This window comes from Gobius niger, assembly GCF_951799975.1.
Source record: "Gobius niger genome assembly, chromosome: 1".
In the NCBI taxonomy this organism is placed as follows: Eukaryota; Metazoa; Chordata; class Actinopteri; order Gobiiformes; family Gobiidae; genus Gobius; species Gobius niger.
This window is the reverse complement of record NC_136852.1, coordinates 73,428,277-73,440,758: the sequence shown is the minus strand read 5'-3', so window position 1 is coordinate 73,440,758 and position 12,482 is coordinate 73,428,277. Positions and strand designations below refer to the sequence as shown.

Below are 12,482 nucleotides of genomic sequence, written 5' to 3'. Positions count from 1 at the left end.
ACTTTAACGCCTGGTTTCTATTTTTTCAACACTAGACTAGGCTCGATCTTCCTCCTGAGATAACGCTGGGTTAGTCACAATCTAAGAAACCAGGCTGGTTTTCGTAAGAAGAATTTTAAAAATCTGGTACTTAATGAGGGTCGGACTGTTAGCATTGGAGCAGCACGAGCTACACGTCACGCAAGGGCGGAGTCTACGGTGAAGATCCCGCCCTTATGCCCTTTTTAGGAACATGCTTCGTCAGAGCTGGGGAGGAGGAGTCTGTAAATCCTCCATGACTCCCCCCTCGACCGTGGTAAACGGGGAGGAGTGAGGAGGAGCTGTCCATTTATATATACAGTCTATGTACCTGAGCTTAGATGAGTTCATGTGTACCTGTCTGGTCTTCACGTGTGTCCTGTGTGCTGTGTTTACGTGACTGAGGACACGGGTGAAGACCAGACAGCTACACATGAACTCGTCTAAGCTCAGAACAGATCTCAGTGTGTTAAAACGGAGGCCTGTCCCTTTAAGACTCTGTTGCTGTAAATCAGGGGGAGGCTGGTTTGTTTGGCGGGGGCCGATTTTCTTCATTGCAAAAAGACCAAGGGCCAAACCTGACAATTTTAGCCCAGAGTAAAGCACCATTTTCCTACGAACGCCGGCATTTCTGTACATTGTGGTCATACCGTTAAACGATGGAAAAAAGTTTAGGTTCTACTGAAATCTAAAGCAGGTACGATTTGTTTTTCCCATCTTTTTTCTCTCCATTTTTTCAATTTCTTGCCCAAAGTTTGCCCTATTTCACCCAATCCTTTTTCTTCTTATTATTTGTCCCCATTTTTTTCCTTGTTTTCACAATTGTTTTTCCTTCTTACTATTTTTTCCTAAATGATTCCCTATTTTTGCCCATTTTTTCCCCCAAAACAATTTTAACCTGATTTTCCCTAATTTTTTGCCATATTTACCCAACATTTTTCCCATGTTTAGAACTTTCCTGTCATTGGAGCTGAACCTGATATTGTAAACGTGCAGATCTTCCACACATTATTATTCTGTTTCCTGGTTCTAGACGACACATATTTTAGTATAGATGTCGGATAAAGCATTGTTCAGATATTGAACGGTACCTGGCCCTGTACACGACCCAACCGGGTGGTTTTTTAGACATTTTTGAAAGATTTGACTGTATTTTGCACATTTTTAGAGTATTCAAACAGGCATTTGACCTCTGATTTGTGTAATAATATCCTCTGTAAATGCTTAAACATGTGCACCTCGGTCAGAGCCTTGAGGAAGTTGGCTTTGTGCCGCAGCGGGTCGTGCACCAGCCCGTCGCAGAAGGACACGATGCCGTGGGGGAAGTTGTGCTGGGACAGCCAGGCCACCACCCTCTGCTTCTGCATGTCCGGGCGCCCCGTCACGTAGATGATCATGTAGCCCAGGTCCTGCCAGTGCCTGAGGTCACGCAGCACAAGCACAGAGGTGAAGGAAATCGCCCCCACAGTGCTGATGATGATGATGGAAGAGCCCGTACCTGACCACGTCCACCGCCCCGGCTCGCACCTTCGGGTCACTGCCCATGATGGACACACTGGCCGCAAACGACCCGTCGATGCTGAACACCACGAACTCTGTCCCGCGAGGAACCACCGTCAGGTAGCTGTCCGCAAACGTGTGGTCCCCCCTGCAGCAAAACACAACGTCGAAACTCAAGAACAGAGAAAGTCGACGGGAAACTGACCAAATACTTTGTTTCCCCACATTTATTGATTATTCTGATTTTGTTTACCACACATCCAGTATTACTTCTCTCAAAGCTCTAGATCTCTCACTGAATTCCATATGTAGATTTGTTTTGACCCCTTAACTCCCACCTGAACCGAGCACATTTTCTCCAGTTTGGCTTTACCCCAATACAAAAGCTTCTGGAAAAAAGGTGTGAAAATAGCAACAGAACTGAGATGAAAACAATGATGGAAATGTGACAAAAAAGTGAGAAAACATTGACAAAAAAGTGACAAAAAATTGACGAAAAATTGACAAAAATTGACAAAAAGTGTGATAAAAATGTGACAAAAAATGACACAAAAAATTATATAAAAAATGACGACAAAATGACAAAAAATTGACAAAAAAATGACAAAAATGTGATAAAAAACTGACAAAAATGACAAAAAATGTGACAAAAAATGAAAAAAAATGAATGAATGAATGAATCCAAAAGCTTCTGGAAAAAAGTTGTGAAAATAGCAACAGAACTGAGATGAAAACAATGATGAAAATGTGACAAAAAGTGAGAAAACTGACAAAAATATCACAAAAAATATACAAAAATTTGACGAAAAAATAAGAAACATTTATGAAAATGTGCTAAAAATGTCACAAAAAATTGACAAAAAATGTCACAAAAAAATGACGAAAATTGACAAAAATGTGATAAAAATTACACAAAAAAGAACACAAAAAATGACGACAAAATGAAAAAAAATGACCAAAATGTGATAAAACTTTGCAAAAAAGTGACGAAAAATTGACGAAAAATGACATAAAAATGACAAAAATTGATGAAAAAGTGCCAAAAATGTCACAAAAATGTCACAAAAAATGTGACAAAAAATGACATAAAAATGATGACAAAATGACAAAAGTGTGACAAAACATTTACAGAAAATGACAAAAATGACCAAAAAGTGACAAAAAATGGACGGAAAAAAGACAAAAAAAAGACAAAAAAAACGACAAAAATGTGACAAAAAATTAAAAAAAAAAGAAGAACAAAAATTACAAAAAAGTTACAAAAATGAGTTGAATACCCCAAAAAATGATAGAGAAAAAAAATCTGCTGACGTGAGGAAAAAGATCCATTTATATGAGTTTTGTAGATCTTAGCTTTCAAACGAGGCGTAACCCGGGTAAAGCTGAAGTAGAGAAAATGGCCGCTGACCTGACGACCATCTTGACGGGGTAGACTCCGATGCCCAGCCGCTTGTCTTCGGGGACGGTGAAGGACACGCGGCCGCTGCTGTTGGTCACCTCCGTGCCGTAGTACAGCCACTCTCCTGAAGGGGGCTGCGACATGATGTGGAGGTCCACCTGAGCGCAGACGGCACAATGAGAACCGGGAAACTCCAACGTACATGATGTTTAACGTGGAGGACGGACCTTCTCTCCGGCCAGAGTCACCATGTCCAGGGGGCCGTACATGAAGCGGCCGCTCAGCACCTGCGGGCTGTCCTCGGTGAACACGGCGTCGTTCACGCGGTGGTTCGCCGTCACGTTCTGTCAGGGGCAACAGGGAGACAGTTACAGGGGCTGGATGCAAGTCGGCCATTTTATACTCACTACTGCCACCTCAGGTCATACGTGTAACTGCAGCTTCTATATTAAGCTCGTGCATGACGGCACTTCTGAGTGACAGTGCAGGATTTTAGAGTCAGGTCTGAGCTCATTCTACACATTAGGACATGGAGGAGCATGTAGGGGGAGGAAAATACTTAGTTTGAACATTTTTTTTACTCCATTAAGTCCCTTTAACCTCTTAACTCCCGCCTGAACCGAGAGGATCTTTTTCCTCACGTCATCATTTTTTTGTCACATTTTTGTCATTTTTTTGTCATTTTTCGTCAATTTTTTGTTATTTTTTGTCAATTTTTCATCACATTTCTTTATCATTTTTTTGTCATTTTTTTGTCACATTTTTGTCACATTTTTGTCATTTTTTTTTGTCATTTTTTGTCCATTTTTCATCACATTTTTTTTAATCATTTTTTTGTCATTTTTTTGTCACATTTTTGTCACATTTTTGTCATTTTTTTGTCGTATTTTCATCACATTTTTTGTCATTTTTTGGTCATTTTTTGTCAATTTTTCATCACATTTTTTGTCATTTTTTTGTCATTTTTTGTCAATTTTTTGTTATTTTTTTGTCAAATTGTCATTTTTTCATCATTTTTTTCTTCAATTTTTCATCACATTTTTGTATTTTTTGTAGCATTTTGTCACATTTTTGTCATTTTTTTTTAAATTTTTCGTCAATTTCTTTTTAATTTTTTTGTCATTTTTTTGTCACATTTTTGTCCCGTTTTTGTAATTTTTTCGCCAATTTTCTGTCAATTTCTTGTGACATTTTCCGTCACTTTTTTGTCAATGTTTTCTCACTTTTTTGTCACATTTCCATCATTGTTTTCGTCTCAGTTTTGTTGCTATTTTCACAGCTTTTTTCCCAGAAGCTTTTGGATTGGGGTAAAGCCAAACTGGAGAAAATGTGCTCGGTTCAGGTGGGAGTTAAGAGGTTAACTACTCGTTAAGTACTTTAACGATACTTGGTTTTCGACACCCATACCTGAACGATCCCTATACTAAAATATTTGTCATATAGAGCCATAAAACAGATTAATAATGTTAATTTATTCCTTTTCCTTTTAATCTCTTTTACATTTGTATCATTTATTTGAGGTGAAACAACCAAGACACTTCCTATATATATTTTCAAATATTTTTTTATGATTTTTTTTTATTTAATTATTTAATTTCCCCCAATTTTTCCCAAATTTTCCATAAATTTTCACTTTTTTTTTCACTTTTTTTTTTCAATTCCGCCCTCAAACTCTCTGTCAGCCCTTTTTGCCCCTAATTTTTTAACTTTTCCCCAATTTTTATTATTTTTTTCCCTCCAATTTCCCCCCAAATTTCTTCCAATTTTTCCACTTTTTCCCCCAACCTGTCTCAGATTTTTTTCTCTTCTAAATTTAGATGACCAACAGCATCAAAACTAAAGATTGTATTACTATTATTACTTTTCGATTCCTGCTTTTATTTTAACATTAAAAGTCTAAAGTTGATTTCGTACGATACGTCTCCTCTAAACTCTACTTCAAACACAAACGGGTAACTTTACGCTTCACTCCAGGACAGGCGTGACCGGAACTCTCCAGAATGAGACAGAAACGTCAGGAAGCACCTGCGACGTCGGCCTCACCCTGATCTTCACGTGCGTCCTCTTGCGGAGCCACTTCTCTCTGGGTTTGGACGGAGTGAACTCGGACACTTCCTTCCCGTCCAGCTCGAGGATGCTGGAGTTCTCGTGCCTCATGACCTGCAGAAAACACAGGTCAGTCACCGGGCGATTATATACACGGCAAAGAATCAACTAACATGACCTGCAAGAGTCCAGTGCATTAACCGCGTGGACGATCTTTTACCCTTTAGATTCTACAAAATGATCCTTCTCCCAAAATAAAAGCTCAAACACTCAGCACCATTTAACCTCTTAACTCCCGCCTGAACCGAGAGGAGCTTTTTCCTCACGTCATCAGATTTTTTTTTCCATCATTTTTTTGTTGGGTTTTCGATTCATTTTTGTCACTTTTTTGGTCAATTTTAATCAAATTTTTGTCCTTTTTTTGTCCTTTTTTGTCACATTTTTGTCATTTTTTTGTCATTTTTTCGTCATTTTTTCGTCATTTTTTCGTCATTTTTTTAAATTAAATTTTTGTCATTTTTTGGTCACATTTTTATCACATTTTTGTCATTTTTTGACAATTTTTTGTCAAATTTTGGTCATTTTTTTCGTATTTTTTTTTAATTTTTGTCACATTTTTGTCATTTTTTGTCACATTTTTGTCATTTTTTCGTAATTTTTTGTCACATTTTTGTCATTTTTTTGTCACATTTTTGTCATTTTTTCGTCATTTTTTCGTCATTTTTTTCATCACATTTTTATCAATTTTTTGTCAACTTTTTGTCATTTTTGTGTCAAATTTTAATCAATTTTTTGTCATTTTTTTGGTCAATTTTTTCATATTTTTGTCACATTTTCGCCATTTTTTTAATCAAATTTTTGTCATTTTCTTGTCACTTTTTTGTCACATTTCCATGTTTTTTTTTCGTCTCAGTTTTGTTGCTATTTCCACAGCTTTTTTCCAAAAGCTTTTGGATTGGGGTAAAGCCCAACTGGAGAAAATGTGCTCGGTTCAGGTGGGAGTTAAGGGGTTAAAGCAGTACTTAGTAACTTGTTTACCTTAATAAACCCTCCCCGTCGTCCCTCTGGGGGTAATACAAGTGTTAAAGGGATGATTGGGGGGTCTTTCATCGCCCCCTGGTGTCTCTGGCCAGAAAACCACAACCACAACCTTACCTGCCTCTGGGTCGGAGTCACCAATACACACTAATGGAATCACGCAGAAGAAGCTAACAGGCTAACGGGCAAAGCTAACTGTGGGCTAGCGCCACTTAAACAGTATTTACAGCCAAGTTTGAGTTAAAACAAATGATCTCAATTGTGTAGACCACAGAGGGACCGCAGAGGGACCGCAGAGGGACCGCAGAGGGACCGCAGAGGGACCGCAGAGGGACCAGGCCGAGGCTGACCTGTCTGAGGAGGAAGGACACCACATCAGTGGACTCCCAGTACGAGGCGTGGAACAGGTGAGGCAGGGCGAACGTGGGGAAGGCCGTCAGCGCGTCCGGGCAGTACAGGGCGAAGTCCAGGCGTTTGGTTCCCCACCAGCGAGCTGCAACTGTGACAGGAGGACACTCAGTGCACGGGACACACACAGACGGGACACACAGAGGACAGAGGGGCGTGTCTAATCATCCCCGACGCCGCAGCCACTGAAGGAAAGATGGACCAGCGTCATCCGACCACTGAGGGAAAGACAGGGGATTAGAAGAGTGAAAGATCTGTGATGCTTCTCTAGAGACGACCAAGAGTGCCCAGAGGTTAATAGAGGACAGATGCTCAACGTTCATGAGAAAACTCAGCTTCTCCTGACACGGTATGTGGTTCCTGCGGGTCAGTGCGACCACGGAAACTTTCTGACCAATACGTGAATGTAAAAAGATCTAATACATGTATCCAGGCTCCTGTCGGACACCTTAGCCTGGATGTAGTAACACATAATGCCAGCAGGGGGCGTTCCAGAAGATTTAACATTATTACATGGTTTAACCTCCAAACCCCCACTTAAACTGAGCACACTTACTCCAGTTTGGCTTTACCCAAATGTAAAATGAACAGCGACGGCAAAAATGGGATTAAAAAAAGTGACAAAAATGTGATAAAAAGTGACAATAATGTGATGAAAAAGTGACAAAAATGTGATGAAAAATTGACAAAAATGTTATAAAAAGTGATAAAAATGTGATGAAAAAGTGACAAAAATGTGATGAAAAAATGACAAAAATGTTATAAAAAGTGACAAAAATGTGATGAAAAAGTGACAAAAATGTGATGAAAAACAAAAACAAAAACATGAAAAAGTGACAAAAAAGTGGGAAAAAAGTGACAAAAATGTGATGAAAAAGTGACAAAAATGTGATGAAAAAGGAACAAAAATGTGATAAAAAAGTGACAAAAATGTGATGAAAAAGGAACAAAAATGTGATAAAAAAGTGACAAAAATGTGATGAAAAAGGAACAAAAATGTGATAAAAAAGTGACAAAAATGAGATGAAAAAGTGACAATAATGTGATGGAAAAGTGACAAAAATGTGATGAAAAAGTGACAAAAATTTGATGAAAAACAAAAAAAAATGATGAAAAAGTGACAAAAATGTGATAAAAAAGTGACAAAAATGAGATAAAAAAATGACAAAAATGTGATGAAAAAGTGACAAAAATGTGATTAAAAAAAGTGACAAAAATGTGATGAAAAAGTGACAAAAATGTGGGGAAAAAGTGACAAAAATGTGATGAAAAAGTGAAAAAAAAAATTGATGAAAAAGTGAAAAAAAATGGATGAAAAAGTGACAAAAATGTGATGAAAAAGTGACAAAAATGTGGGAAAAATGAAAAAAAATGTGATGAAAAAATGAAAAAAAAAATGATGAAAAAGTGACAAAAATGTGATGAAAAAGTGACAAAAATGTGGGAAAAATGAAAAAAAAATGTGATAAAAAAATGAAAAAAAAATGATGAAAAAGTGACAAAAATGTGATGAAAAAGTGACAAAAATCTGATGAAAAATTAAAGAAAAATTGATGAAAAAATTAAAAAAAATGTAATGAAAAAAAAAAGTGAGAAAAACTTGATAAAAAAAGCAATCAAAAGTGATTAAAAAAACAATTTAAAAAGTTATAAAAAAGTGATGTGATGAAAAAGATCTATTTAGATTCTAGTCCAGAAGCGTTTTAGATTTGGGTAAAGCTGACCTGGAGGAAATGCACTGGGTTAAAGCGGGAGGTAAGAGGTTAAACTCCTCTGCAGGTGGTCCTCATGTTTCATTTAGAGAAGCTTTTAATTTATGCTTCATTAGTCTGTGAGTCCTGGAGGATCAAACGCGTGTCTGACCATCACGTCACGTATGTATTTGGAGGCGTGTAAACCTGCCCTCACTCCTACAACCACATACAACGGTCCAGAAGAAGCTGAATTTAACTTTTTAATTCCAGGTGAGTGCTTTTTGAATCAGTGTTAGTTCCCATTGGCCGGGCCGTGGCAGATTTGCTCATGCAGATTGGGAAGCCCCGCCCCCGTCCGTCCGTCCTCCAGAATACCTTGGTCCACCTCAGTCTGAGAGTCCAGAGACACCAGGTCAGATATAGCGTGGTCCAGGCAGTGCTCTTCATCGTCTTCGCCAGCCGGGGGCGCACTCTCCCCGTCCAGCACCGGGTCCAGGGACGGAGTGGGGGACTCGGGGGCGGGGCCGAAGCTGGACTGGACCGGTCTGGCTTTCTTACGGGATTTGGGAGGGTTCCTGAGGCGGAAGGACTTTTGGGAGGTGAGGGCGAGCTGGGACAGCAGGCTGGAGCTTTTGGACTGGGTTATTGGTCTTTCGGCGGCTACAGGGAGAAAACACAGGACAGCAAACAGGAAAACGGACGAGGTTTTAGCCGGACTGTGGCGGCGCGAGGGTCAGTCTGCTGTGGAGGTGGCTCAACCCTGTATAGTAACGCTCTAATACACTTATTTTTGTTATTTTCATTCATAACTGCACTGGTGCTACATTAATTGATAATATTTTCTGAAATGTCCTAAACAATATGACAAGTGGAATACTGATTATTGGCATTAGTGACCACTTGTCTTCTCACTATTTGAAATACTACAAAAAAGTCAGAAAAACAAATGTGAAATTTTGCCTGCTCATGCGCTTCAAAAATATTCATCTTATATTTCTACTGTTTGTTTTCTCTTACAGAAAATCCTGAAGCGCATAATAGTATCTTGGGGTAGGAACATATAAGCTTTCTTGCTTCGGCCGACTCCCTTTGAGTTATTATTTTTTCTTTGGCTTCATGTGACATGAATGTAAATATATTAACCTCTTAACTCCCGCCTGAACCCGCCTGAGAGGATCTTTTTCCTCACGTCATCAGGTTTTTTTTCCATCATTTTTTTGTTGGGTATTCAACGCATTTTTGTAACTTTTTTTGTCAATTTTTGGTCAATTTTTGGTCATTTTTTTGTCAATTTTTATCACATTTATGTCATTTTTTTGGTCAATTTTTGATCACATTTTTGTCAAATTTTTGTCATTTTTTTGTCATTTTTTGTCATTTTTTTGTCACATTTCTGTCATTTTTTTGGTCAATTTTTAATCATTTTTTGGTCATTTTTTTGTCAATTTTTTATCTTTTTTTTGGCACATTTATGTCAATTTTATGTCATTTTTTTGTAATTTTTTTTGTAATTTTTTGGTCCAATTTTTATCACATTAATGTCATTTTTTGTCACATTTCTGTCATTTTTTTGGTCAATTTTTTAATCATTTTTTTTCCTTTTTTGGTCAAATTTTGATCACATTTTTGTCACATTTATGTCAAATTTTTGTCATTTTTTGGTCAATTTTTTGTCATTTTTTTGTCACATTTCTGTCATTTTTTTGTCATTTTTTGGTCATTTTGTGGTCGTTTTTTGGTCCAATTTTTATCACATTTTTGTCATTTTTTTATTTATTTTTTGTCATTTTTTGTCACATTTCTGTCATTTTTGTGGTCAAATTTTAATCAATTTTTAGTAATTTTTTTGTCAATTTTTTATCATTTTTTATGGCACATTTATGTCAATTTTTTGGTCATTTTTTTGGTCATTTTTTGGTCATTTTTTTGGTCATTTTTTTTGGTCATTTTTTGGTCATTTTTTTGGTCATTTTTTTGGTCATTTTTTTGGTCATTTTTTGTCATATTTGTGTCATTTTTTCATCCATTTTTCTTCACTTTTTTGTCAATGTTTTCTCACATTTTTGTCACATTTCCATCATTGTTTTCGTCTCAGTTTTGTTGCCATTTTCACAGCTTTTTTCCAGAAGCTTTTGGACTGGGGTAAAGCCAAACTGGAGAAAACGTGCTCGGTTCAGGTGGGAGTTAAGGGGTTAACGTAAATAATGTAAATAATAGCTCAAATAAATCAAATATCCGGATCTAAAGCAGACTGTTCCCTCCAGGCCGAGCACAGTCCGACAGTTATCGCTACAATATGCGCCGTTTAGAAACCCGGGGAGGCGTCTGGAGTCTGCACAGGCTCACGCTGAAAGAAAGAAGAGAGTGAAAGAGGGGAAAAAGTGCAAAGTGAGAATAAATCTGCCTAAAGCCGCTGCGGATCCTGACGGGATGAAACACACGGACCACGGGGTTCCAGAGCGGGCGGATGCACACACGGCTGAGGTGTTGCATGCTTCAGGAACACCGCGCGGGGTTAAATGCGCTGGCTCTCGCTGCATTTACATCGACACGCTGGACAAAGTGACAGGGTGGAGTTTGTGCGTCCGGCCACAAGGGGGAGACAGACTGTGGGAGGCCGGGAGCGCAGCAGAAGTCGGAGGTGGCCAGTGGGAGGTGAGTGAGAGAGTGAGAGAGAGAGAGAGTTTGGGGTTTCAAAGTCTGATTCAGCTACAATGAAACTTTATTTATGTATTATTTATTAGCATTAGATAGATCTAGGTTGACTTTTTATATTCATCCTATTCAACACAGTCTGGTACTGTTTTCTGTATTGCTCCAATGTCACTAAAGTGGGTCCTACACCGTGATGTTCGGGAGACTCCAGAGGCACCAGCAGCTTCAAGCACCTGTTTTTGTAGCAGCTGTTCTCTTAATCTGATGTGTTTGTCTGGTTTGTCTGAATCATCCACAAATCTCTTAAAGCCGGGGTACCGGGTTTTCACTGCTCAAATTTAGAAATGTTTGGTTTCATTTCTAGCTCTCACAATCCCTCCTGCATATCCAAATTGTTCAAGGAAATTATTAAATGCAAGTTTCCATTGTTCTATTGCTCCATAAACATTTAGACACAGGACTAAGGTCTGTTATTTGCTGTGATTACAACATACTCTTAGGTTACAAAAATTGAATCGAACCCGGGACCTTCGAGCTGTGAAGCTGAGGCTCTAACCGCTGTGCCACCGAGCCGCCCACTTTAAAGAATGGAATGTTTTATCTGTGAGAATCAGTTCTTACATTAAGAGTTGTTGATCTTAGTTTTTCTTAAAAAAAAGAAAAAATGTTCTGTGTCTGAAGCTGAAGAAGATTCAAAGTTTTTCTTTCTTGTTACAAGAAAAAATATCATGTTTTACAGCAAATTTATCTGAACAAGAAATGGCTAGATTTTAATTCCTAAAATAAGATTTTTTTTTCTCAAGAAAACTTTGCTCGGCAAAACATTATTACTTTTTGGGGAAAAAATAAGAACTTATTTCTTAAAGTAAGACATTTTTTACTTGCTTAGAATCCACTTTTTGCAGTGCACAGACTGAGATTAATGTCAGTGATTCAGAGCCTGAGACACAAAACCATCCATGAGTTCATTTATTTATTATTTTACCTTCATGGCACTGAAATACAATTAGCATAATAATTGTTAGTGGTGTAGAAGTGACCACTCCTATTTAAGACGGCCCCTCTCCACCTCAAAGCCATCTGCCCGTGGAGGCCGAGTTATATATACGAGCTCCACACACGACGATCACACAGAACCAGACGGTCTCACTCTGTGTTGTGTTTATTCACTTATGTGTTGTGTTTATTCACTTATGTGTTGTGTTTATTCACTTATGTGTTGTGTTTACTTACAATAGGATAAGTCTGTGTTGTCATCGCAAAATTAATCCCAACAAAATCGTCTGTGAGAGCAACTCGCCTGATCAACCAGATGATGACTTTAACTTGAGAAAATGATGTTACTCTTCTTTACTATTACCCTTTTTATCCGAGCTCAGTGTGAGTGTTCAGAGTGAGAGAGTGAGAGAGTGAGCAGAGTGAGAGAGTGAGAGAGTGAGAGAGTGAGAGAGTGAGCAGAGAGTGAGAGAGTGAGAGAGTGAGTGGAGCCGTGCGAGAGAGAGAACAGGCTGCGATAGGCACTTACTGTTGGCTATGTTGGTGGCTGTGTAACTGTCTGCCATCCCTGAGACCTGGCTGGCAATGCTGACCTCACTGGCCCTCCGCTGGCCCCGGGACAGGGGCCCCGTGATGGGGGACGAGGGGTACGAACTGTCCATGAAGACACCACCATGAGACTGAACAACGTCTGCTATTGGCCCAAACAGAGAGCATGTTAGACACAC

The 12,482-nt window shown here is 38.6% G+C and overlaps 1 protein-coding gene across 7 annotated transcripts in view; it reads right to left on the bottom strand.

The window, feature by feature from the left end:
• Positions 1 to 12,482, bottom strand: part of LOC306959579 (membrane-associated phosphatidylinositol transfer protein 2-like) — an 89,513-nt gene that overhangs the window by 4,982 nt on the left and 72,049 nt on the right. For 4 of the 7 annotated variants that reach the window (XM_079551728.1, XM_079551731.1, XM_079551730.1 and 1 more), the window contains 7 exons: positions 12,284 to 12,448; positions 6,352 to 6,500; positions 4,961 to 5,077; positions 3,145 to 3,261; positions 2,927 to 3,075; positions 1,517 to 1,666; positions 1,257 to 1,437 (listed from right to left, as the gene is read on the bottom strand). In XM_079551728.1, coding sequence (XP_079407854.1) covers positions 1,257 to 1,437; positions 1,517 to 1,666; positions 2,927 to 3,075; positions 3,145 to 3,261; positions 4,961 to 5,077; positions 6,352 to 6,500; positions 12,284 to 12,448 — 1,028 coding nt within the window. Of the gene's footprint in view, positions 1 to 1,256; positions 1,438 to 1,516; positions 1,667 to 2,926; positions 3,076 to 3,144; positions 3,262 to 4,960; positions 5,078 to 6,351; positions 6,501 to 8,478; positions 8,764 to 12,283; positions 12,449 to 12,482 lie in introns of all 7 variants that reach the window. The other 3 variants (XM_079551727.1, XM_079551729.1, XM_079551733.1) reach the window with 3 other exon arrangements.